Below are 26,552 nucleotides of genomic sequence, written 5' to 3' on the forward strand. Positions count from 1 at the left end.
CAACAAGAGAAAGAGCCCAACGGGGGGAGTGGGGGGAGGGGGAGGGGCCTGGAGGGAAGGTGGGGGGAGGGGCCTGGCCAGTGCCCCAGGGCTGGCATCCTGCTCTGCTCTGGACCCTCATGCCCTCATGTATTTTTCTTTTGCTTTGTTTTTGTTTTGTATGCTGTATGGAGGGGGTCACATTTCATTCTTTCTCCATGTGAGTATCCATTATTGCAGCACCATTTGTTGAGTTTTTCTTTGTTTATTTTTTCTTTGTTTGTTTGTTTGGGGAAGTGCATGGGCCGGGAGTGGAGCCCAGGCTTCCGGCACGGCAGGCGAGAATCCCACCACTGAGCCACCCTACGGCGTGTTTCTCCGGGTGACTGCCAGGTGACGGGTGGACAGCAGGGGCCACGCCCTCCTCCTGGGGCTTCAATTCCAGTGGAGAGAAACCCGGCGGTGTGCTGCCTGTCCTGCTGACCTCGAAGTCCCCAGGAAGGTCATGTCATCCGGCTCCTTCATTTTACAGAGAAGGGGGCCCTGGGGGACGGACCGTCCAGTGGTCACGCAGCACGTGGCCGAGGAGGGGGCGGGACTGAGCTCAGGGGTGCTGGCCCCCACTAAGGCCCCGACCCCTGCCTGCTAGGGGGAGTTAAAGCGGGTGGATTGACAGGTGTTGGGCCATGAATCTTAGACTCCGAGGAAGGAGGCCGGTTTGACAGCTCTGCAGCAGCTGCTGGGTGCTTGGCGAAGACCCCCAGGGAGAGGCTGCTGCCCCCAGGGTCTTGGCTCTCCCCGATCAGTGACATGTTGGCCGGCAGGGCCTGAGGATGGGAGAAGGCAGGAGGGGCTGACAAGCTGCCTCTCGGCTGGGAGGGCGTCTGCAGGGAGGCAGAGACGTCTTAAAGCAAGGCGAGGCCAGACTCCAGGGCCTGGGCTGGGGCTGAACCTGGCCGGTCCAGCTAAACATCCCAGGCACCTCCCAGCGAAGCTCTGGCAGCCCCGAGAGCCCATCCCTACGGGGCTGTGTTCTGGAAGAGGCCGTTAGCAGCACTTCTTCCTGCTATTGCCTTTTTATGGCCCAGGGCTCCTCTGGATAGCATTTTTTCCCGTTAAACCCAATGTTTTGCAAAAAAGAAAACGAAAAAGAAACCAGAAACCGTAATCATAGCCATAAATCATCAGTGGCGTTGCTGCAAGGGGAAGGGTCCCTGTTCCCAGGACCGGTGAGCCACAGGCAGTGTGTGAGAAAGCTTGCTGTAAGGAGGCCCAGCCTTCAGGGCTGTCTCCCCAGCCCCACCGTTTCCAGCTCTCTGCTCCTGGATGAATTCTGCCTCGTGGACGGGCAGCGGGTGAGTCGGGAGGCTGGGGGAGCAGGGGGAGGCCCGCCAGGGAAAAGCTGATGGAGAGAGAATGAAATTCGTGGCCCCACATCCTGCCTGATGCTTCTGTGAAGAGGTGGCATGCTGCCCCAGAACCCCAGCTATGTCCCTGCAGGATGCTGTGTCCTCGGGCAGGAGGGCCACAGGCCAGTGGGCACTGACACAGCCTGTGTCCTGCGGCCCATCAGGCTGGCCTAGGAGCCAGGGCCCTTCATGGGTGAGGAACTGGCACGGTCGTGCATTCACACAGCGGGCCTCTGTGACCTGGCCAGCACTCTTCCGAGTGTAGCTGCAGACGGGCAAGGAGGAGAATTAAAAAGAAGGCTCTGGATAAATATAAAGTGCTCGAGCACTTGGGAGAAGGGTCAGGCTGTGATGAAGGGGAGAAAAGGGATAGCCAAACGTTTATGAGCAAGTGGTAGACCTAAGAGAGAGGAAACAACACAGAGACGTTCAGGGACTCGCCTAAAGCCACACAGCAGCTCATTGCGGACCCAGTGCAAAGACTCCTCATTCAAGCAGTCAGGGATCATTTATCCTTCAATGGCTCTATCAGGGGGATTTATTGAACACTGCTGGGGACTAGTCCCTGAACTTGGAGCTGAGGACATAGAAAATTAAGGTAAACCCCTGCCTTACAGAAACTCATGGGACAGCAAGGGAGAAAAGTATGGTAGCACTATAACCCCCAGTAAGGATAGCCAGGTTTTGTTTCAGATTTATTGCTGTAGTTCATTTGCTTAGGGATTTGAGGCAGTAGGGGAAAAATGGTGTACTGGAGGCAAAAACAAAGACTGTGGGGGGCAAGGGTAGGAGAGATGGCGTCTGTTCGGGTTGCGGGCAGGGGAAGTCGATGTGGAAGGAGAACTAAGGAAACCTACCCCTGAGTGATATTTTGACTTGGTTCTGAGTGACAAATGGGCCTTCCAGGTGTGGGAAGATCTGTGCAAAGGCCCCGAGGTGGGGCTGTCGGGGGAGGACAGGTGGCAGGAGGGCCGAGGGTGGGACACTCCACGGTCTAAGGAGGCGTGCCGTCATGAAGTGGCCACTGCAGAAACCTCCCTCCCGCGTTGTGAGGCAGCTGGAGGCCAGAGGCCAGCCTGGCTCCTCGGGTTGCAAGCTCTGTGTTCCCCAGAAAGGCCTATGTTCTTTTAATCCATAGAATAGGATTAAATAGGTGGGGGCAGACCTATTGTTTGATGGGACCTTTTGATTCAGTTGTTTCCATGGAAATGTGACCCCCACCCACTCAAGGTGGATCTTACTCAGCTTACCGGAGTCCTTTAAGAGAGCACACGGAGGGCTGAGACTTTAGAGAAGCTAAGAAACAAAACGCTCTGGGAAGAAGCAAGAAGGACGCACGGGAACTGAGAGAACAGTTTGAAACCAGAAACCAGGAGAGAAGGACAGCAGATGTCACCATGTGCTGTCCCAGCTGACGAAGGAGCCCCGGACGCCAGCTGCCTTTCCTCTGAGAAGGTGCTTTACTCTGGACATCGGCATGGCCTTAGAAGTGTAACTTGTAACTTAACAAACCCCCCTTGGAGGAAAGGCAGCATCTGGGCTCTTCCTCACATCGGGAGGCACGTGGTGACGTCTCCTGGCCTCCTGGGTTGGCTTCAAAATGGTCCTCTCATCTCCGGTGGGTCCTTCTGGCTTCCACTGGGGGGTTTTCCTTCTGCAGCTCTGCACATCTGTGTTAGACCTCTGCTCTCTGTGTCGGCTCTGAGCGCTTCCTCTCTCCGTGAGCACCTTTAAGGACTCCACCTCAAACTATAAGACCCACCTTGAGTGGGCAGGGCCACAGCTCCATGGAAACAACCTAATCAAAAGATGAAGAATATGGCTTTTCTGGGGCACATGATGGTTTCAGACCAGCACAGAGATTGGAGCTAAAGCCAAGGGACACCCAGGATTGCCAGCAAACACCAGAGGCTAGAAGAGGTAGGAAGGGTTCCTCGCCAGAGGAACCAGGGCCCTGCAGGGCCTTGATTTCAGACTTCTGGGCTCCAGAAGTGTGCGAGAATAATCTGCTGCTTTAAGCCCCCTGGTTTGTGACGGTTGTTATGGCAGCCTCAGCAAACAAATACATTAGCCCTGGCATTGCCTCCCTTTCCCACTTTCACCTCTTCCTCTTCTTTCATCCTGTTTTCTCTTCCCCTCCCCAGCTGAAGACCTTTATAGCTAGCACTGATACCACTGATGGAAAGAGCCACTCTCCATGCAGGATCACTCTCACAAATCACCTGTGGGCTTTGGCCCAGGGGAGGAGGCGTGGAGCTCAGGTGTGACGCCTCAGCCACCGGCCATACAAAGGCTCTCCAGGCCTGGGGAGGGGAGGGCTGAGCATTCCAGCTCCAGCTGGAGCTCTTGGCCGTCCATCTAAGTGGCCAGGGGCAGGGCCTGCCTGCCTTAGGCCATCAAGACCAGTTGGTGAGATGGGGCGAGCTCTGGGGATGGCACAGCTGCTCTGAGTGTGGGTGTGAGTGTGGGGTGGGGGATTGGATTCAGCCAGAACACAGTCCCTACTTGAGGTGGCCAATGAAGAAGGACCAGGAAAGATGAGGGCCAACTAGATTGAACCCAGTGTGTGCTAGGCATGGGGCAAGGGGCTTTCACGTATTTGTCACATTGACCCGACAGTGTACATATTCTCCCTGTCTTATAGCTGGATAAAGCAATTCTGAGGATCAGCAAAGAGCTCAGGTCAATGCTAAGCACTGCGAGGAACAGAGAACAAGGACGCAAGTCAACAGCCTTGTTAATTGGGCATCTATTATCTCCAGGCACTGGGCTAAGTGGGTCAACTGCAGCTACATATGTAAACTCTTGTCTCACCATGACACAGACAACCCAGGAGACAAGCCAGCAGTTCCAGAACAGAGTGGAATGAAGCTGGTGCTGAGAGCCCTGGGATGTCGGGGCTGGTAACCCAGCCTCTCCTAGAAGCCCACCTCCTCTGTTGGCAGGTGGGCGCCCGAGGCCAGCAGGAAGAAGTGCTTCCTCAAGGTGCGGCAAGTCTTCTCACACTACCTCTCAATGCTGCGTCTCAAGGGTTTTCCTTCTGCTCCTAGTCTCTCCCTGTTTTGAAGTTGATTTTTATTCTCCCACTTAGACAATTAAGCTTTAATACACCAAAAACAGACTGTTATCCTCCTAAGGTTTAAAAAGCAAGATAACTATTTGTAACACAAGCAATTAGCTAACTTCTGGTGTTTCTTTACTTCTGTCTTCCTCAAAGGACTAAGCTTTCTGGGGGCCAGTAATGAGGGGTGCTGGGCTGGAACTGGCAGAGAGGGCCCTGGGATCTGGGGAACAGAAATGCTTCAGGAAGCGGGGAAGGGTGCCAGGTTTGGCAGTGGGGGGTCGTGCTGTTGTGAAGAGTTCCTCTTTGGGGTGCTGGCTTTGCCGTCTCGGATTGCAGTGGAACGTCCCATCCTCATTGCTTCTCAGGTCATGTTTCTCCTCTGTGGGGACACAGATGGCCCCACTCAGGGGGTGGGTGGGTCAACGGCAGCAGCATATGTCAACTCTTTCCATGCAGGAACTTGGCATTGATATGAACCCCTTGTTTTGATATGGAACGTTTGGATGATTTTTAATTGATGGGCTTCTCTAGCACCACGCTGCATTTTGGAGATCCAGCCCTGCTGACGTGTGAACCTGCAGTCTGCTCTCTTCCCCTGCTGTAGGGTCTTTGTAACATGACTCACCTACAGTTCCCCAGTTCCTGGACATTTGGGCTGTTTCCAGGTTTTGACTTTATGAACGATGCTCTGTGGATGTCTTCTTATATGTATGTACGGTTTTCCCTAAGTTGAAAATACAGGGGAGAAGAATTGTTGGGTCATGGGACATGTGCATATTCAGTTTTATTAGACAATGCCAAACTTTTCCAGGGGGGTTCCTCCAATTTATTCTCCCATCAGCAATGGATGAGAGTTCCAGTTCTTCCTTACGCTCACCCATGTTGATGGTGTCAGATGTTTTAATGTTTGCCTGTCTGATGAGGGGGCGGGTAGGGGGATTGGTGATGCTGTAGTTTAATTTACTTTTGTCTCAGGATTGGTGAGGTTGAGCAGCTTTTGCTATGTTTACTGGCCATTAGGATTTCCCCTCCACAGAGTGTCTCTTCAAGTCCATTACCCATTTTCCTTTTGAGTTGTATGCTTTTTTTTTGAGTGATCATAGAGAGTTTCGTTTACTTATTTATTTATTTATTTTTGCATGGGCAGGCACCAGAAATTGAACCTGGGTCCCTGGCATGTGCTTATTTATTTTTAATATATTCTAGAACCTAATCTTTTGTAGTTCTGTGAGCTGCAAATATCTCCTCACACTGTGTCTTTTCTTTTGATTTGTAGTCATTGCATTTTCATAGGGCACATGACCCCAGGAAATGTTGAGAACCATTTAATGTTATAAATCCTGTATTCCTAATTCCTCAGGAGGCCCTTGAGCCAGAAACCCCGAATTGAACTTTCACATTGAAAGTCGAAACTCTTCAGCTTCTTCTGTAATATCAGAACAGTGAGCCCATGGTTCCTGGACGGCAGTGGCCAGCCTGGCCGAGGGGGGCCTCCAGCCGGAGACAGGGCAGGCACTCCCCTTCACCCTGTCCCTGTTGCTTCCGAGATTCGGCCACTTATCATCCTTGTGCTGCCCTGGTGGTCTCCTTACGGCTGCCCGGTCTAATTGGGTTTGCTCCTTGCTGCGTCCCTGCAGGGATTTACATTTGGTCAGCACCCTGCCCCTCTGTCCCTCATCATGCTTCGTAGAGCTGTCTGCTCTCCTGCGGTTATTGTGATCATTTCTGTTGTCATGTGGATGCTTCTCGAAGGGCTATGGCTTGGCGCTGGTCTCAGCCTCGTGTTCTGAGCAAAAGGTACTTTCAGCTCAGGTTGTGTGTGGTTTGGGGCAAGGCTGTGCATTAGTTTCCTAGGACTGTTGTAACTGGGTGGCTTAAAACAACAGGAATGTATCCTGTCACAGATCTGCAGGCCAGAAATCTGAGATCAAGATGTCAGGAGGCCCCTGCTCCCTCTGAAGACTCTAAGGAAGAACCTCTGCTTGCCTCTTCCTGGCTGCTGGTGTCTTCTGGCAGTCCTTGGCTCCCCCGTGCATCATTCCATCCTCTGCCATTGCCTGGCGTTCTCCCTCTATCTGTCTCTGTGTCCAGATTTCCTTCTTGTAAGGAAACTGGTCTTACAAGGGTCCCAGCCCCTGGCGCGAGGGCCCACTCTAATCCATCATCACCTCACCTTCATTCATTACCTAGGCAGAGACTCATTTCCAAATAAGGTCCCATTCACAGGGATAGGGGGTTAGGACTGGAATTTATCCTTTTTTTATTTTTGGAGGGGGCCAAAATTCAACCCACGTGAGCCTTGCAAACCCAGCTCATGCGGGGCTCAGTCCTGGGGGAAGGGCAGAGAGGGATGGCACCCAGAATTGGGTGTGTGGTCTCTAGTGCATCTGCCATAACTGATTGGTTAGGGTGTCCCTTGTTTGGGAGAATTGGTGGTGACCAAACTGGTGGTGACCAATCAGTCAGACAGACTTGGGCTTGGATGGTCTCCAGAGAGAGCCCAGCCACCTGATCTCCAGAAGGGAGGGAGAGAGCTGTAGTCAAAGATATTTGGTTTCCTGTTTGGGGCAGCTCGATGTGCCTCTCATTTACATTTATTTGCATGTTGCATCTTGGGGGTCCAAACTCTGGGTGTCTAAGATAAAATGAAAGGATACACCCTGTGGTCACCAGCTTCACACCCCATGTGGGAGGCTGGACAGGCCTGGACCGAGTGCAGGTCCCAGCAGCTGCTCCCGTGGGCTCGTCTGTGCAGCTCATTTCTTGAGTACTTCCCATACACCAGATGCTATGCCAGGAGCACCACGGTTACAGTGTCTTTATCTCTTTGCTAACACAGTCCTACGTGCACAGCATTTTCAGAGGCAGACACGGAAACGCTCAGGTGGCCTCATGTGCCGGAGTGGCAAATGCGCTGCTACCTTCTGAGGCACCAGAGCCAGACACACCTGTGTTTGGATCCCAGCTCTGGGCCTTGCCACCCGGGTATTCTTGGATAAGTTGCTGTTTCGGAGCCTCTGCTTTTCCATCAATAAAATGGGAACAGGGAAGTACTGATCTCCTGAGGCTTTTGTGACAATGAAACGAGCCACGCGTGAAGCATTCCTCACCTGCTCCTGCAGAACCGAGATGAGAAGGAGCCAGCTTTGAAGGTCAGTCCACATCCAGGTCCCTCACTAAGTCACCCTGTGACCCCAGGCGTCTCTCTTAATCTCCTGCGGTCTCAGAGCCCTCATTTGGGTTTCCAGCCCGAAGGGTGGGCACAGAACCAGCCTTATGGGCGTCTGAAAGACCCCCTACGCTGGCTTCAGTGCTGTCCTGTGGCCTCCTGAAATCCCTGCTGAGGAAGGGTCCATGGCCTGGGCGCTGGGGGGACGAGAGGGTGCCCCGCAGGTGTGGCAGACGTGCCGCCCGCGCTCCTCCCGCCCTCAGCTTCTGCGCTCTCCTCCGCGCGCCCCTCGGCGCCCATCTGGCTCGGCGGCGTCTCTCCCACTTGGGTCCTCATCCTTCGGCTCCTGCGTTCCCGTTGGCCTTTCCCTGGGCTTCTCCCCTGTCCCCGAGGAGATTGCAATCCCAGGAGGAGGATGACCTCCCGCGTCCCTCCCTCTGTCCGCGCCTCGCCCGAGGCTGAGCTGAGCACAGGGTCCCCAGGACACTCGCTGGGGGCAGCGGATGTGCGGAAACCCGGGGGCGCGGCGGCTGTGCGGAAACCCCCAGCAGTGCTGGGCCCCGGCCAGGTTCACCCGGCAGCTGCGGGCCCCGAAGGGGCGTCCGGGAACGTGGAGCTGTTTTTAGTGGAAACTTTATCTGGTTTGGGATTCTGATCTCAGAGTGTGGGCTGATTTAGCCTATTTGCCACAGTGGAGCTGACCATATATTTTCTGTATGTTAGTGGTTTCAAGGGAAAAAAAATCAATTTTAATAGCAACAACCCAAATTGTAGAAACCTGCAACATATGATGCCCCCGTCCAGCTTTACACCCGGGTTTATGGGGCACGAAGGCCAAGGACCGGGGCCTTACCTGCCGCTCCCTGCCATGCGGGGGAGGGGCACAGGGGAGTGGGAGGGGCGGAGGGTGACGGGCACGGGGAGGGGGGGGAGTGGGAGGGGCTGGGGGAGACAGGCACGGGGGAGTGGGAGGGGCCGGGGGTGACGGGCACGGGGAGTGGGGGGGAGACGGGCACGGGGAGTGGGAGGGGGGCTCAGCAGAGCAGACAGAGCCCTCCATGACAACAGCTCCCCCCTCACAGGACACGTTCTGTTCAATACCTGCTTAATCTTTAGGTGGGAATCTTATTCTTTATTCTAAATTCATTTTTAATGATGATGATCACTTGTTTCATAGTTAGCATGGTTATGGTTGTGAATTGGAAAGGCACAAAGCGACATAGAGCAGAAATCCCCTTCCATCCTTCTCCTTCCTGGGGGCAGCCAATGTGTGCAGTTTCTCATCTGTGTTGTCCCCACTCCCAGAAATAGTTTATTTATATTTCAGGAAAAATATACATTTATATTATGTATGTGTATGTTCATATAATTCCCCCATTTTGATACTAATGGCTGCAGCCAATGCCCACTGTTTTGAACCTAGCTTTTTCGTTTCCCAGCATGGCTTATCAGTCCCTAAAGAGTTCCTTTGTTCTTTTATATGGTTACAGAGCACCCTGTTAGAGAGAGGCCCCACAGTTTATTTAGCCAGTCCCCTGTTGAAGGATGCATAGACTGCTTCCGTTCTTCACAGGCCTGGACCTTTAACACATTCCGTCTTCCCTCCTCCCTCTAATGGCAGCCCTTGTTTAAAGCCCCAAATGGCATCGCTCACCCACAGCCAAGCCCAGCCACCCAGCTCGCCCTACGCCGTCTCCTGCGGCGCCAATGATCTCTAGAGACGCCTTGAAGACACAGACCCTCTTCCCTCCCTCCTTCTTCTCTGAGCCCTTCCTTCCCCTCTTCCAGAAACTTCTGGGAGCCAACTGATTCGTCCATCTCTCTCAACCCCGCGTGCAGTATGTGAATTTCACCTCCACAACACATCCCTGCCACTTCCTTCCCTCCCCACGCCGGAGTCCAAGGCCCCAGCATACTGGGCTCGGACCCCTGCCGTCAGCCCTGCACTGCTCTCCCTGCAGATGGAAACCACACCAGCTCACGCCTCTACGTAAAGCCTCCAACTGGCTGTGTGGGCTCAGGAGATAAACCCCAGCCCTCACCCCGGCCCTGCCCCGTCTCAGCTTAAATGGCATTTTCTCAGAGAGGCCTGCCCCGATCACCATCAAAAGCACTCGCCCTCTCAAGGCGCTCTGTCACTGTGCCTTGTCCACGTCCTCCCGTGCCGTTCACCACCATGCGTAATGATATATTTATTTGCTTGTCCATTTAATGTCTGTTTCCCCTGCTAGAATATAAACTACGTGAGGATGAAGACGTGTGTCTTCTTTACTACTATTTCTCTCATCCTTAGAATGGGCCCTGGTTACTGTTTGTTGAATGAATGAACGTTTTGAGCTCTTGCTCTGAGCCAGGACTTGTGCTCAGTGCTTGGCATTCAAAGTTTAATGAGACCCTCTGAGGTGCCCAAACGGAAAATAGAGATGTGCACCTGTGCACCTTCCTGGAAATATGACCAGATTCGAAAGAGTTATCTCTATCTTCAGAGGAAGCCTAGAAGGATGACAAGCGTTTCACCAGTGAGGGAGAGAGGCAAGGGCATTCCAGGCAGAGGATATGGCATGAGCAAAGGGCTAGAGACATGCACGCCATGTTTGGGAGAGAGGGCACAGGTCCAGCGAAGCTAGACCACAGGGTATGTAGAGTGATGGGAGTGGGGCGAGATCAACAGGAAAATTCTACTGAGGCCCTACATGCTGGGTCAAGGAGCTCAGCTATTTCTGTTGTTTTCGATTTCTTAGTATTCCTGGCCTTTCTCTCAGTGCTGTAAGTATGGTTGTGCTGGTTTAAAACTGTTATATACCCCAGAAAAGCCATGTTCTTCTAATCCATTCTTGCAGGTGTAGACCCACGATAGGTGGGACCATTTGATTAAGTTGTTTCCATGGAGATTTGACCCAATCAATTGAAGGTGGGGCCTAATCCTTTACTGGAGTCCTTTGAGAGGACACAGAGAGCTCAGAACTCAGAGAGAGAAAATGCCCCAGGAGAAGCTAAGAGATGAAGAATCACCCAGAGACATTTTTGAGACAGACATTGCCATCAGAGTCCAGGAGAGAAGGACCAGCAGACATCGCCAGGTGCCTTCCCATGTGACAGAGGAACCCCGGAGGCCGTTGGCCTTTCTTCAGAGTCAAGGTATCTTTCTCCAGATGCCTTAATTTGGACATTTTCGTGGCCTTAGAACTGTAAGTTTATAACTAATAAGTCCCCATTGAAAAAATCAATCCATTTCTGCTACATGGCATCTGGCAACATTAGCAAACTGTAACAATGTGGAACTTCGGTAAAAAAAAATCCTAGATGTAAACTAAAAATATGAGATGTTACCTGTTTGTACAAGGAGCACCCAAAGTTACTAGATTCAAAGGTGGCTTGCCCTGTATCTTCTCATTCTCTTCAGTCCTGTTTATCGGGAATGCTTTGTGCGTGTTAGGGTAAGCGAAGCTGCTGTACTCATCAGACCCCCAAGTCCAATACCTTAAAGGACAAAGATACTTATTTCTCTTTTTTGTTATAGCTGTGAGTGGGTGGCTCTGCCTCCCATAGCTGTCTGCAGTCTCAGGTTCCCTCCATTTTGTTCCCCATTCTGTGGGGGGCTGGATCATCTTTGAGGGTCAGTCCGTGTCTCAGCCATGTCCTGGCTGTCCCATGTCCTGGCTGTCCAGGGAGAAGGGAGAAGGGAAGGGACGTCAGGGGGTGGGCCTGCTGTCTTGAGGCTCTGGCTCTGATGGACACACATCACTTTTGCTCATATCCCATTGGCAAGAATTTGACTTAAAAGGGCAAGGGAGGCTGAAAAGTGTAGCCCACTTGGGCAGCCAGGTGCCCACCTACAGTTCCACTCTGGAGGACCAAGAACGGATTGTGGGGTGCAGTTAGCAATCTTTGCCACCCTCTCTCGGAGGGGCCTGCTGTGGCAGCTGCCTGTTCGCCACCTGGGAGGAGCCGGCCGTGGATGCCTGGCTGGTGGGCGACGCCAAGGACCCCATGCTTTCATCATCCAGGGAGTGGAGCCATGCGCTCCGCCGCTGCCCCCAGCTGCCTGGGCAAGGCTGCCAGGGCTCCCTAAGTTCAGTGTGCTCCTTTCCATGGACAGCGTGCTCAGTAGTGGGTCTTCTCCCCAGCTCCTCTAGTCTGACCTGCTCCTTGGGCCCGCTGCTAAGTAAAGAGCCTGGTTCAGTAAAGAAACCTCAGAGTCTGCATTCCAGCGGCTCACCTGGATTTGTGTGGGAGGAGAAACACACTATTGTACCTGAGAGGCACTTTTCATGTTACAGAATCAAGCTGTTCATTACGAATCATGATTACCCAGTGATTAAAACAGACCCAAACAGTCCAGGGTTTATCGGCCCAGTAGGGGTCACTCACTGTATGTACCTGAGAGTCATAAAACCACATTTATAGCTGGTCTTTTATTACAAAGAATATTAAAAATATTGACCGCTTGTATGTATTGAGCACTAACTGTGGCGGGCACCATGGCATACCTTACGTGGCATCTCTCACTTAATCCTTACTCCTCCGAGAGTGAGAGGAGAGTATTAGCTCCATTTACGGGGGGAGGGGGGGGGACTGAGGCTTGGAGGGGTGAGGTGACCCAGCCAAGGGCACACAGTTCACAAAGCTACGTTTTCATCCCAGACACAATGATGCTGCCAGCCCAGGCAGCGGCACAGCTCCCCTGTCCTCACAGCTCTCCGGCTTATCTCCACCTCCACCTCGCTTAGGGAAAGGGGCCCAGGAGTAGCCTACACCCAGCGAGGGAGCCATTCTCTTGGCCCTTTGCTCCTGCTCTGAACAGGCAAGCCCTTTGGGGGTGGCTCTCCCACGTGGGCAGGCAGCCCCCCACACCCCTGTGACTCTCCTCATTGCTGGGACCCACTGGCCATTTTCTTCCCTGAGAAAACCACCAGCTGCTGCCATGGAGATGCTGTCAAACGTCTCTCCCACCTGGCTCCTGTCCACGCCCACCACCGGCGCTGCCCTTGCTGGTCCAGGACTGCCGCCTCCTTCAGCCCCCTGCACCGTCTTCAGTTCCCTGCGCCGTCTTCAGCCCCCTGTGCCTTCTTGCCCTTCCCCCAATCCTCTTCGAGCAGCCCCTGAGTCTTTCTAAAATGTTAGCAGATCTGATAATGTCACCTTCCGCCTGGAACACTTTCATGTCCCCATTACCTGCAGAGTGAAGCTGCTGCCTGGCACCTGAGGTCCTGCAGCACGTGGCTTGTCCTTGTTGCCAGGCTTTAGGCTATTACGTCCTCTGCGTCCCCCTCCACTCCAACTCGCAGGGCACACCACAGCCAGAGAGTGCTCTCCCAGCTGCAAAGAGAAAGGGATGGGGGCAGAGTGAGGCTCTGTGCACAGATACATTTGGAAAATCCTGCATTCTCTGTGCCTTCTTGGAAACGCACGACACCTGTTCAGTAAAGGCTCTGAGAAATCCCACCTGCTAAATGTCAGTCAACCCAACACTGCCCGTATTGGTTTGGCCACAGAGGAAATAGGAGCTGTGGTCGATTGACTCTTGTACCCCAACAAAAGACTTAACCTTAATCTGTGTCCTGTGGGCATGAACCCACTTGTAAATAGGACCCTTTGAAGCTGTCAGTTAAGGTGTGGCCCTTTGTGAATAGGATCTTCTAAGATCCTAGTTAGTTGTGGCCCCACTGAACCGGCTGGGGGGTAATCCACGTTCCTGAGGCCTGATAAAGAGAAGCTGGAGGTCAGCGGGAATGGCAAGAGCAGACACGGGGGAGATAAATCACCACGTGACAGGAGGCTGGGGTGCAAGCAGGAATCCCAGCGATTGCGACAAGCCAGCATCAGAATGCCGCAGATTTCCTGGAGAAGGCACGGCCTTGCTGACGCCTTGATTTTGGTCTTCGAGTCTCCGAAACCATGACACAGTCAATTCCTGTGGTTAAGCCAACCAGGGGTGGTATTTGTCACAGCAGCCCTGGCAAACCGAGACAGGAGCCCATGCTAATGTCCTGCGTATCGGCCAGTTTGAAAACGCCCCTGTGGCCAGGAGGGGCCTCTTCCCTGGCCACACTTGCCCACCCCCCACCCCCCACCCCAACCTGAACAATGCACTGTCTGGCCTCCTCTCCCCACTGAAACACTTCGAGGCCCGATTCTAAGGCTGCGTCGTCCATGAAACGTCCCTGATTTCACCCCAACTGGAAGTGACCCCCTCAGCCCTCGCAGGGTTAGAATGGGCCTCTCCCTGCCCTTCAACTGTAAAGCCGGCAAGGCTACGTGGTCACATGCACTCTCCCACCTCCTTGCGGGACCGCAGGTTTCTGAAGGGTGGGGATTGGAGCGCGTTCCCTTTCCCTATCTGCATGGGCCTGGCACATCACAGGTGCTCTAGAAACAGTCACTGACCACAGCGGTGGAAACACTGAAAAAGGAGATCCAACCCGTGAGGGGCTGAAATTCCACCTGCCTTCCCCTGGCCCCTCTGGTTCCCATGGCAACCACCGTGGTGGTCAGCCTGGCTCGGAAGCCCCAGAATGGCCTGGCCTGGCTCCCTGAGCACAGTGGACAGACCCGGGGGCTTCAGGCAGCTCAGGAGCAGGGGGTGGGGACTCCATGTGTCCACATCTGGGTGTCCCCTGGAGAAACACCTCTTCTGTCATCTGCAGAAGCCTGAGATGCACAGGCCCCAGCTAAGGCTTCCTAGCGCCCTGCCTCCATCCTTCCCTGACCTGGGACGCTGATGGCTATTTGTCAAGGACCTGGAGGTGAAGCAGGCTTGGAGCACAGAGGCTGTGCCAGACCCAGTCCCAAAGCCCAGGCTCGCAGGGCTCAGTGGGCAGTGGGGATGGCGGAACGGGCAGGGGCAGATTCACATCAACTGCACAGCTCCCGAAGCCGGAAGCCTCAGGAGTGGGGCCCTGGGACAGCCGGATCTTCTGATTTGTCAAAAACTGGGAATATGGATCTGATTGTGAATCTCCTGATTTTGAAACATTGGTTCAAAAATCTGTCAACACTATGAAACCAGGCTGCAGGCCTGACTCGTCCTGGGCCTGCTGGCTCGGCCTTGGGGGTAGGGTAGCCTCTACCCCAAACCCTGAGCATGGGGCAGGGTCTGTGGGAGACGGCATGAGGGCCCTGCGGCCGCAGAAGAGGTGGGTGGATACTGAAGGCCGTAGGTCGGCCGTGGGGCAAAGGAACAGCGTCAAATGTGGGGAGCACATTTTGGGGTCTCATTCCCCGGAGCAGGTCAGAGCTGGGTGTTGGTTATCAGCCTCCACTGCGTGACGCCTGCATCAGGTCGCATGTCACACGCCTGCGGGAGCACACTGCCCCACCACCCCGTGCCCTCCCGCCCTGCGCACCCTTCTCCCCCCTCACTGGGTGACACCCCCCTGGCAGGGTCCGTCCAGGCGGCACCACAGAGGCCCCCTTCCACCTCCTTAAAAATTGGGGACCCACCACTCATCCAACGCAGAGAGAAACGGGGCTCCCCAGCTGGGGCTGCGCCCAGGCTTCCTGACACAGACCCCTCCCCATTCCACTCACCTGTCCACACCACCCCCAGTCACAGCCGAATGCAGCCTGCAGGGCCTTGGGGGCGGGGCCGGGACAAGCCCACAGCTGGGACAGAGCGCGCTTCATCAGGCGGCAGAGTGCTGGGCCGGGCAGGGGGTGCCCACTCAGGTGCCCCAGGCTCCCTCTCTCTGGTGACACTGCCCCGCGGGGCCTCTGCTGTGCCCCAGCAGCCTCGGATCTGAGCGAGTCAGGTGGGGTGTCCCCCGCCCATCCCCAACGCATTGCTGTGTGATCCTGAGCAAATTGCCTGACCTCTCTGGGCCTCAGTGTGCTTCTCTGGAAAATGGGAGTGGAGTAACTGTGAGGAGAGAAGGAGCACACCTGTGGCCACACCCGGCACCGACACAGGGCAGGCTCAGTGGTCCCCTCCGTCCCTCCTGGGACACGTGGGTGGGAGGACGTGGGGAAGTCCGCAGTTTCTCGCTGTTTTTCCCTCCTCCCCCTCCCCTTTCTTTAGAGCAACAGACTTTCTCCATCTCTCAAAATGGACCAGACACAGGAGCTCCATTCCTGACCTGTCTCTAAAAGATGGGGGCAGGTCCCCGTAACAGCACCCCCTCGGCCTCCGCCCTGTGCCGCCCTCCGTGGTCTCGGCCACTCCCACGAGGCCGAGCCTCCCGAGCCACACCTCCAGCCACTGGAGGAATCAACCCGAAGAGGGAAAGCACAGGCCGGAAGTCAGCCCTGCTGCTCGCTGTGGGAGCCTCAGTTTACTCATCTTTAAAGCAGGAATAACCCCCCTTGCAGGGCTGTTAGGAGAATGAGAGGAAATGAGGCCCTTAGCTCAGGGCCCTTTGTCCTTGGCCTTCACCCCAGTCAGTGCTTTATTGCAATTCCTGCAAAGCGCAGAGGGAGCCGGAGCCGGGTCTCAAATCAGCCACTTCTGAGCCTCTAGACTTCACTGGGTGCCCGGCCTTCAGCACCCCTCATTCCACCTGCACGGGTGGAGGGGACCTCACTTGCCACCAGAACGTGCCCTGTTCTGCACGTGTGTCTGGCCCTTTTCGGGTTCCCTCTGCCACCCTTCTCCCCCGCCAGGTCTGGTAAGGATGCCTGGGTACTGACAGGTTTTCATTAATTTTCTCACCCCCCCCCACCCCCTTCAGCCCCTCCTCTCCCGGGGACCACTGTGTCACCAAGGAGAATGCGAGATGTTAAAGCCGTTCCCCTCTAACGCCTGCAGCCTGCGGGGTTGTTTGATCTCTGGCTTAACAAGTCCAGCCATTTTTCTTAACAGTGTAAAAGACAGATGCAAGCAGAAAGAGGGGTGGGGACAAAGAATGAGAGAGACAATGTGACAAAATGAGCCAGAGACTCCAGGGAAGCCAGAAAGAGAAAGGCAAAGCAAGGCAGAGAGAGAGACCCAGGCCAGGCCAGGCGGTGCCCTGTCTCTGCAGCCCCTCTGGCCTCCAGGGCGCCTTCTGCCTCACCTCCAGCCCCAGCTCTGCAGCCCCAGCTGACCTGCAGCCTTGCGGCCACCATAACAGCTCTAAGTGACCGTGGCCTCCCTGGGAAGGTGACTGTGTATGACTCAGGGACCTCTGGCATGGAGGGGGCGTCTCTGCGCGGATGTGAGCAGCTGGGGTGGGCAGTGGGGCTGGCCGCGGGCGGACGGGCTGCCGGGGGTGGCCGAGGCCCTGCTTCCTCCTCGGGGCAGCAGGCTTCAGGCCCCGGAGAGCCCGGCAGTCCCCACTTAGCCCTGACTCTGCATCTGCTCCAGGCCCTGCCGCTCCCTTCCCCCTTCCCCTCGGCTCCTCCACCTCCGGGGCCTTTGACTTCCTGTCTGGGGTCAGCTCAGCTGCGCCACTGCTGGGACCTCAGCCTCTGTGGCCAGGGAAGGCTGCTTTGGGCCCCTGACTCAGAGGCCAGCGCTGGTCTTCGTTAAAGGCAGAAGGAAAACAACCCGATTGTCTGACAGCAAAGCACCTTCCCCCAGGTCAGGGTTCCGCTGACAGTGCAGCGCCCAGGTGTCATTGTAACACCTGCCTGTGCGTGTGATGGTCCCCGAGCCTCCGCAGCCGGCCGCAGGGTGTCAGAGCTGCTGTTTGTTGGCTGCCCTCCGGCGCCCCCCCGACCCCCTCAGACCCCCCCGGCTAAATGTCCCCTGGTCACTTCCCCCCCCGCCCCCCGCCCTGAGCGCGCCCGCGGCCACGCGCCTCGGATCCCAGCCCAGTCCCTGCACCTCGGCACTGAACTGGGAACTGATGGGAAGGGAGTGCGGCAAGGGGCTCTGGGTGAGAAGCTTCCGGCAGGAAAGGGATCCGAGCCCGCTGGGGCCCAGGACACCCCCAGGGGCCGCAGTCCTGGCCTCCTCGTCCCCCAGCCCAGCACCCCTGGGCTGTCTCCTTCTGCAACTCCCTTCCCCCGAGTCTGTTGGCAGGCCGCCCAATCCCAGGGCCCAGCTGAGGTTAGAAGATAAAGCTCTGCACGCTCCCTCACCTGAGGAAAGAGGCGCTGCTCTACTTCAAGACACTCACAGCCTCCAACGAAACCCAAGAAAGATCTGTATTATAATGACACGCCTTCGTTTTGAGACCGGATTTCATGGGAGCGATTCAGCTGCCCTGCGAAGGCCACTTGGTCGTTCAGCAGGAAGCAGCGGGGCCTGTGGGGGCTTCCCAGTCCCAGCTGAGGGCACCGCCAGCCTCCCGCCCCCTGCCTGCCCCACGTCCATTCACTCAGCCCCTGACACCTCACTGCCCTCCTCAGAGGCCTTCAGGGGCCCAGCGCCCCTCCCCCCTCCCCACCCCCACCCCGCACCCCTCCCTCGCCCCAGTCCACATCCCCTGCCCCAGCGCCCCTCCCCTACCCCAATTCCCCTCTCCTGACCAGTGCCCGCTCCCCTGCTCTGCAAACTCCTTCCAGCACCTTCCAGATGGAATGGATGGTGCCATCTTCCCAACCTCCCCAGGACCCTGTCTTCGGCCTGGTAAAAAACCCACTTCAGCCTTTCGCCCTGGGATTCTCATTATTTGTATCTGAGACAGAAGAGAAACTAAGCAGCCTCAGGTGAATGAGGACTCCAGGTGCAGACACAGGTGAATGAGGCCTCCAGCTGCAGGCACAGGTGAATGAGGCCTCCAGGTGCAGGCACAGGTGAATGAGGCCTCCAGGTGCAGGCACAGGTGAATGAGGCCTCCAGCTGCAGGCACAGGTGAATGAGGCCTCCAGGTGCAGGCACAGGTGAATGAGGCCTCCAGGTGCAGACACAGGTGAATGAGGCCTCCAGGTGCAGGCACAGGTGTGACACTACCTCGGGGACACGCGGATGGGTTTAAGCCGCTTGCAGGCTGAGTGCCAAGGGCTAGCTGGTCCCCCGCTGGGAGCTGCTCCCCCCGCCAGTTGGGACTCACCGGCCCAGGCAGAGTTCAAAGAAGGTGCAGCGGGCTGGGCGCTGCATGACTGCTCAGTGCATAGCAGCCACTCTGTTTTGCTTTTCCTTCCTCAGAATGGGAAAGGCACCCTTAGTCTGGTTTTATGGGTGAGGAAGTGGGACTCGACCTTGGCTGTGTTTGGAAAATACCTGGGGCACTTCTAAACTACAGGTGCCTAGGCCCCAGCCCCAGGCCTCTCCTGGGATGCCGCCCAGGTGAGTATTTGGTCAAAGGCTCCGTTTGGGCTGGATGGAAACCACTGCAGGAGGTGCTAAAGCACCTGGGAGGGGCCTGGGCGCGTAGAAGAGGGGCCCAGAGCAGGGCTTTGCAGGGCTCACTGGCGGAAGTGGGCAGGGGCCGGGCACCTGGGCCTTGTGTGAGTCCGATCAGCCCCTCAGGCCCCTGGGCAGCAGAGGTGGGGCGAGTGGGCTCGGGCCCCAGGGCCCCTCCAGGGCAGGGTGGGGGCGGCTTCCGGGGAGGCCAGGCTGTCTTGGTGTTCACAGCAGCCTTCTATGGGGTGGGGGAGAGCTCAGGAGAAGCAGGAGCAATTGAGGCTGTCAGGAGCAGAGGCTCCCTTCTCACAGCTCAGAACAGAAGGAAAAACACCCCGGAGCTAATTAACTTCCTGCAGGACGGCTGGGTTCCTGGGGCAGATGAGGAGGGCCCGAAGGAAAACACCCTCCGGCCATCCGGACACCCCCTTCTCGTTGCTGGTCCCACATGCATTCATTCTGTCGCTCTTAACCAACACGTGTTAAATGCCGGGCTCTGAGCTGGGGCTAGAAACGTGGCAGCGGTGACCAAAACACAGGCTCCCCGTGCCCGGGGGACCCGAAGCCGGTCATCCGTCCACCTGTTCTTTCACACAGCGCACAATGAACAGCTCTCAGCAGGTCCTCTACGCTACCTGCTGTCCTTCCACGTCCTCAGCCCCTGGACGGGCCTGGTCCTCCGGCCTCACACCGCCAACCCTTCCTCCCCGCCCCCATCCGAAGTTTATTTAGAAAACAGAAGCCCTCGGCCTTTCCTCCAGTAGCCCGGGGGCACTGCCCGCACCCGAGGCAACGCCTCCTGTCCCACAGCCCGTCCACTCCTGCAGCCTGGAGCACATTGTCCAGCAACCTTCTCTCCTTTATCCACGTCCCCGATTTCCACTCTCTGCTGCTTTCTTCCCATCAGCTTACAGATGTGTCGTAATTTTTCCCTTCTTAGAAATTCATAAAACACCTCTTGACCTCACTGTCACTACCACCCATTTCCCTCCTTCCCTTTACAGGAACTGCCTGTGTCCAGTTTCTCTCCTCCTACTTTCTCTGAATCCCACCCCAATCAGCTTCTGCATCCTCACTCCATCGAACCTGCTCCTGCCAATGATGCCAAAGACCCCGGAGGCGGAGGCACGGTGAGTGTCTCAGCCCCCCCTGCTGAACCCTCTGCTGCATTTCACACAGTTAATCACCCCCACTTTTTAAATCACTCTCGTTGGCTTCCAAGATGCCACACACCCCTGGTTTTCGCAGACCTGGCTGGTTGTGCCTTCCAGCCCCCTTCGCTGGCTCCCTCTCCAACTTCTCAGTGCTGGGTGTCCTGAAGGTAAGTCCCTGGACCTTAATTCACTCATCCAGTCTCCTGGTTTTAAACACTGGGTCTCTATGCTGACAACTCCAAACTGTGTATCTCCAGCTCAGACCTTGCCCCAGACTCCAGGTACAAATATTCACCCACCTTACCAATATTTCCTAATAGATATCTCACACTCAACGCTTCCGGAACTCCATTCCCGATCTTTCCCCGCATGTCCACCCCACCTGCAGTCCGCCCCACCTGTAGTCCGGCTCAGCACAGTTGATGGCTGCTCAGACCAAAGCACCTCGTCATATCAGTGGCTCCTCTCTGCTTCTCACATCCCACATCGACCAGGAAATCCTGAGGAGCTACTTTCCAAATGTATCTGGAACCCCAACGGTCCTTGCCCCCTCCCCATGCCTGCCTGGGTCCCAGCCAGCCCGTCTTGCCTGGACTGGGGCAGTGGGGATTCTGTGGCACCGCAGCCCTGCTCAGACTAGCCTGCCTGCATCTCAGAGAAGCAGTGCTCCCCTGGGGCAGGACAGCCCTCCTCGTCCTTGCCTTACTCCCCGGTCCTCTCAGCCTCACTGGCTTCCTTGCTTTCCCTAGAGCAGGCCAGGGTGCTCCCACTTTGAGCTGTTTTACTTGCCATTCCCTCTGCCTAGAACATTTTCCACCCAGGTCCTTACCTGGCTTTTTCTCTTGCTGCCTTCAGGTCTTTGCTGGAATGCTGCCTTCACGGGGAGGCCCTCCCTGAGCACCCTAATTTAGAACTGCCATGTGCAGTGCCTGCACCCACGTGTTCCCTGCCACCCTGCCCTCTTTTTTCTGAGCGAGGGGTGGAGGGCACATGACATCTACTACCACTTAGCAGGCTGTAGACTTATTTGAAGCTCCTCTCCATTGGGACTGGCTCAGTGTCGTGGGTTGAATTGTGCCCCCAAAGGAGATGTTGAAGTCCTAACCCCAACACCTGTGCGTGTGGACTTAGGGTCTTCGTAGATGTAAGAAGGGGCTCAAGATGACAGCATCCTGAGCTTGGGGAGGACTCTAACTCCAATGCCTAGTGTCCTTAAAGAGAAAGGAGAGGGATATCTGTGGCCCGGGGACACAGGGAAGACGGCCATGGGGAGTGAAGGCAGAGATTGGGGTGATGCAAGCCCAGGGGACCCTGGAGCACCAGAAGCTGGAAGAGCCAACAGAATGTCCTCGTTTGAGCCTTCAGTGCAAGCAGGGGCGAGGCTCTGCTGGCCTGCAGGGCTGTGAGAATGCATTTCTGCAGTTTTCACCAGTTCGGCAGTGATCTGTTGCAGCACTCCTAGGAAACTGAGGCAGGGTCTTTGCTCCCTGCCACGTCCCAGGGTAGCACGGTGCCAGGCAGAGTGGGTGCTCAGTGCCCACGTGTTAAATGAGCAGAAGCATGTCCTTCCGCATCGTTTGGTGCCAGGCAGTCTGGGGGAGACGAAGAAGTCAGCAAGGCTTGCCCCATCCTCAGTGCTGGGAGGCGGCATGAAGTGAAGACCCCTGGAGACCCAAGGTCAGTCCCGGACACGCCCCGCCCCCGCCCCGCCCCCTCATTTGCAAGACGGAAGGGGAGCTGTCAGTACCCAGGCTGGTTGTGGGGATTACAGGTGCTGGACAGATGTTGTGTCCTCGCCCATTCCTCAGTGTCCTTCTCATCCCTGAAATAGGGTAAATGCCCATACATGTCCGCCCGGGAGGATCATCCTTCATGTTTTCCTCAAACACCACTGAGTGTGTTGGGAAATATCCCTGCTGTACTATTAAGTGGGAAACAAGCTTGTGCATTTAGCTGTGCTTGTAACAAATGGGCATGAACGTGCAGTCCATTACCAGAGAGAAAATCTTATTCACGCGCCCAGAATCCAGAATCCAAATCGTTCTTTGCTTTTTCCGTTGTCCCACGCAGGGTGCAGGAGGCTGGGCGCTCGGGAGCACTTCCTGCCACCTGCTCTGTCTCATTTTCATTTTTCCGAGCCCTTCAGGCTTCTCGGTTCTCCCTTTATTTCCTTCTCTAATGCTCTATAAATTTCCTCATAAAAACCAGGTGCATTTTTGCTAGATTTATTCCCAGGTACCTTTTAGGTTGCATTGTTCTTTTGAAAGGGCTCTGTTTTCCATTCGTTTTAGTTGTTTCTACTGACTCTGAACACAATGGATGTCTATGTAATAACCTTCTTATTGGGCAGCCTTGGAGAGCTCTCTTTTCCGTTATAGTGGATTATAGATTATTTGGGGTTTCCTATAAAGAAAAGCAAATAAAGACTGTTTTGATTCTTTATTTCCAAATTCTTGAACTATTTTTCTTTCTTTATTACATTGATTAGGACCTCCAGTTCAATGTTGAGCAGAATTAATGTTAGATGGCAACTTTATCCCTTTCCTGATTTTAGCAGAATTATCTCTAAAGCTTCATAGAGTATAAAATTCACTCAAGTTTTTCAACAGATACACTTTATCAGATTAAGAAAGTTTCCTCCTTTCCCTACTTTGCCAAGAGTTTCTGTTCATTTTAATCATGTGTACATGTTGAAATGGATTTAATGTGTTTTCTGCATCTTTTAAGGTGATGCTATGATTTTCTCCTTTAATTGGCTAATATCATGTATTACACAATAAATTTTCTGATATTGAACTAACCCTGCATTCCTGAATTAAACATTACTGGGTCATGATGTAATTTTAAAAATGTAGTGCTGAATTTCATTTGCTAATATTTTATTTAGAACTTTTCCCTTCAAGTCCAAAAGTGAGATTAGATTGCCAATTTCCTTTTTGTGTATGTGATTTATGTTGAGGATCCTGTGAAATTGTTCTTTGAACATCACGTAATACCCTAAGCTTTTAGATATTTATTCTTTACCTCAAAGAACGCGGATCCCTGGCTCAGGAGCAGACTCTTAGGGAGGTGTGTTAGGTCGCCTGCACAGGACAATGACAGGTACCTGCTGGCCCTGTGCCTGGAATTCCACGATTCCGGCCTGTGGTCCTCAGGGGTGCCCTTTGCGACCCAAGAAGCCCTGAGAGCGGCTCACAGCTGAAGCTAATTTCAGCTGACAGCTTGATGCGGGCTTGGCTGCCAGGCCTGAGGCAGGGGCTTCTCGAAGCCTTCTGGAATTTCTAAACCCACCGTCCATTTCCTGGGAGCCCAGTGGCTCTGCCTCCGGCACACTCACGCCCGTCCCCGCTGGCCCCCGAGTCAGAGACCCCGAGTTCTTGTCCCGGCTTTGCTGCTTAGGGGGCCCGGTTCCACGGTCAGTAACTGAGGGCCAGTGCTCACGCTGCCGCCTCTCGGGGCACCGCGAGACGAGGAGCACAGAGGGGCTTTGCCGATGGACAGGACTTCAGGAGAAGGGTGTGCTGTTTGGATTCAACAACTAGGGATGGGGAAGAGCCGGAGTTCTCACGGTCAACCGCGCTGCGCCCTCAGCAATCAGCCAGAGGAGGGACACTGCTCTCAGGAGGCAGTGGGCAGCTGTAGAAGGAGCCTTGGCATGCGGCTGGGAGACGCAGGGTCAGCTCTTTGCGCTTCTCCTTGCTCTGTGGGGTTCTGGGCCTCGGATTCTTCGTGTGAAAATGGGGATAATTATATTCTACCTCTAAGGGCTGTGATGAGGATTAAAGACAATAATAAGTGCCAAGCGTAGGTGCTCAGTCCCTCGGTTTCCTAGGCACATGAGGGCAGTTACACGTCCTAGAGGAATAAGGACAGAGAGAGGCAAAGCTGTGTCCTATCCCCTCAGGGGAGCACCAAAAGCCCAAGTCTGAAGTGAACGCCCGACAGCCTCATACGAGGCCCCGTGGGAGTCAGGCATCGGGGGGCGGGTGTTGCAATCTGGGCTGGGGGGCACAGATCTGTGACAGCTGGGCAGGGACCGAGCGATCAGCTGGTTGGTTCTGGGAGGACCCTCAGAGAAGGATAGTTGCATTTGTAAACTGTCCCCCAGCAGGCCCTGGGGATGGGGGAGGGGAGAATCCAGCAGATTTCCCATTGGGAACCAGAGGCAGGCAGCAGACTCTGATGGCAGGGAGGGGTGGGTGGGTTCAGGGAAGAGCTGTCCACGCGATAGCTCCTTATCGCTCCCCTTGACACTAAGAACCCATCCCTCTACCCATCCCTGTTTCCATTCTCTCCCCACCACCATCCATTGACTCAGCTGTATATGAGTTAACTCTCCCATCTATCCGTTTTCCCGTCAGTCATCCATCCATCCATCCATTTGCTTCTCCATTTATGAATAGTAATGATGATGATGATAAAAAGGATAGTGGCTAAAAATTATTCAGCCCTTCTTTTGCCAGCCACTGTCATAAGTGTTTCACATGTTTAATTTAATCCTCATAATTCTAGAAGGAAAGTTCTATTATTATTTCCATCTTACAGATAAGAAGACTGAAGCCCAGACAGAAGGAGTAATTTGACCAATATTATAAAGCCAAGAAATGCCAGAGCTGAGATTAAGTCCAAATCATGCCAAACGGTCTTCAGAACAGTTACCCACCCACCACTCTCCATTCAACCACCCATCAGTCTCCTTGTCTATCCTTCCGTCCGCCACCTGCCTACTTTCTTCCTTTCTATACCTAAATTGGTCCATCCCCCACTTATCCTTCTGTCCTCTCATCCATCTTCATTCCCAACCAGTCAACCTTTTCCCTACCTATTCCGTGTGCCCACAAATCTGTCCATTCACTTCCCCTCCCTTTTCTTCACTGTCTGCCTGAACACGTCCGCCCAACAGCCATTTCCTAAGCGCCTTCCATGCTGCCTGCTCTTTGGTCAGGGGACTGGGAATTAAGCGAGTGCCTGTGGTCCAGCGGTCTAAGTGCTTGGGAAAAAGCAGGCCGAGGACTCCAGGGGCACCCAGGGAAAGGGCCCATGGCCTGGCCTGGGGAGGCCCAGCTGACATGCATGAACGGTCCGGCTACAGGAGGTGAGAAATCGTGTTCTAGATAGGAGGGGGCTCCTGTGCAAAGGCACATCCCAGCTGTGTCCCAACCGCAGCGGGACGGGGCCCATGGCCCCCTCCTCCCTGATAGATTGTTGGGGGCAGTGCCAAGCTGTGGGCAGCCCTCTCTGAGTACATGTCCATTCAGGGACAGAGGAAGGATGGGTACATGTCCATTCAGGGGCGTGTCCAGAGCAGGGATGGGTACATGTCCATTCAGGGACAGTCAGAACGGGAGAGAGGAGTCAGCACCTGAGGTCAGATTCGTAACATTTTCTGGAAGAGAAACCCTGCGTCCAGGGTTCCTTTAAGACCCACTGTTAGACTCCCCCCCCCCCACCGGGTCATTCTGTATTTGCTATTCTGTGCACTTCCCACATATTTGCAAGTTCTGATTGAACAAACACTGGCTGGGGCATAAGTGAACCCAAATAATTGTGTGCCTGTCAATGGTACATGTTAATTGGAGAGTTGTAGAGTCTGCAGGACGGGTCACAAGGGGGAAGCCAATTACTCCGTGGGCCTGTTTGAAAGGCTCCCACCCCTGGCGTCCTGATCGGCAGCAGAACACTCAGTATTGGTCCATGTTATTGATTTTCCTCCCACCTCGGTTGATGGGCTCGGTAATTGACAATTACCTTTTTCCCTGTGTTGGGAGAACTGACAACAACAACCTGAAGTGTTCAAGTTTCATTTGAGCTGAACTAAGCCCATACTTGTTTAACTTAGGACAGGTCCCAACAGGCCGCTCTGGAAAGCTGGAGGCTCCCGGAAGGAAGCAGGGATGTGGGCGTGGGCTTGGGTCCGTGGAGCAGACCCGGGCGCAGCATGCAGGGGGCCTCGGCAACACGGGACAAAGCGCTGAGGACGGAGCTGGGACCCGTCGACCATTGAGACTGATACACAAAATCTCCCAGTGGGACCAGTTCACGCTTGGCCCCAGCAGACGGTGAAGGAGAGGGAATGGCCGTTTACCAAGTGCCTACTATGTGCTGGGTATCTTTTTTCTAATTGCCACCCCCCGTAAAAAAAATTTTTTGACCCACACTTCATTTGATTGGCATTGTCAATCTATGAACAAGTACTTTTTCTCCCCGTGAAGCCAGATTGCTTCCAATCTGCCATAAACGTGCCCACACACCTTCACCTTGGAAATGTAGCATTTCAAGCCTTAGTCAGGGTGGATGATTCCTTTTTCACTTTCACAATTTTTATGCTGCTGCCAGAAGTCTTCTTGGCATTTGCTTTGAATTCAGTCTTCAGTGCATGTCTTACTGCTTTTGCACAGATCTGGGAATATGGGATGCAGCTGAGCGCAGCCTGGCGCCAGGCGCCACCATGATGTCACAAGAATGGACGCGTCAGTCGAGTCATGAGCGAGGAGAGCATCACTGCGGCCACGGGCAGCTCAGGCCTGAGGGGGGAGGGGGTGGGGCCGCGTGCACTTCCAATCCCACGAGA

At 54.8% G+C, this 26,552-nt stretch overlaps 1 protein-coding gene across 7 annotated transcripts in view; it reads right to left on the reverse strand.

Annotated features, from left to right (window-relative positions):
- Positions 1–230: 230 nt before the first annotated feature.
- Positions 231–26,552, reverse strand: part of LOC143644907 (uncharacterized) — a 39,170-nt gene continuing 12,848 nt past the window's right edge. For 2 of the 7 annotated variants that reach the window (XR_013156963.1, XR_013156961.1), the window contains one exon: positions 22,406–23,836. Coding sequence is in view for 3 of the 7 variants with exons in the window: in XM_077114491.1 (XP_076970606.1) it covers positions 415–522; positions 12,797–12,940 (252 nt within the window). In the remaining 4 variants the exon portion in view is untranslated. The other 5 variants (XM_077114491.1, XR_013156964.1, XM_077114493.1 and 2 more) reach the window with 5 other exon arrangements.

The sequence above is a fragment of the Tamandua tetradactyla genome, chromosome 8 (genome assembly GCF_023851605.1).
Source record: "Tamandua tetradactyla isolate mTamTet1 chromosome 8, mTamTet1.pri, whole genome shotgun sequence".
NCBI classification, from domain to species: Eukaryota; Metazoa; Chordata; class Mammalia; order Pilosa; family Myrmecophagidae; genus Tamandua; species Tamandua tetradactyla.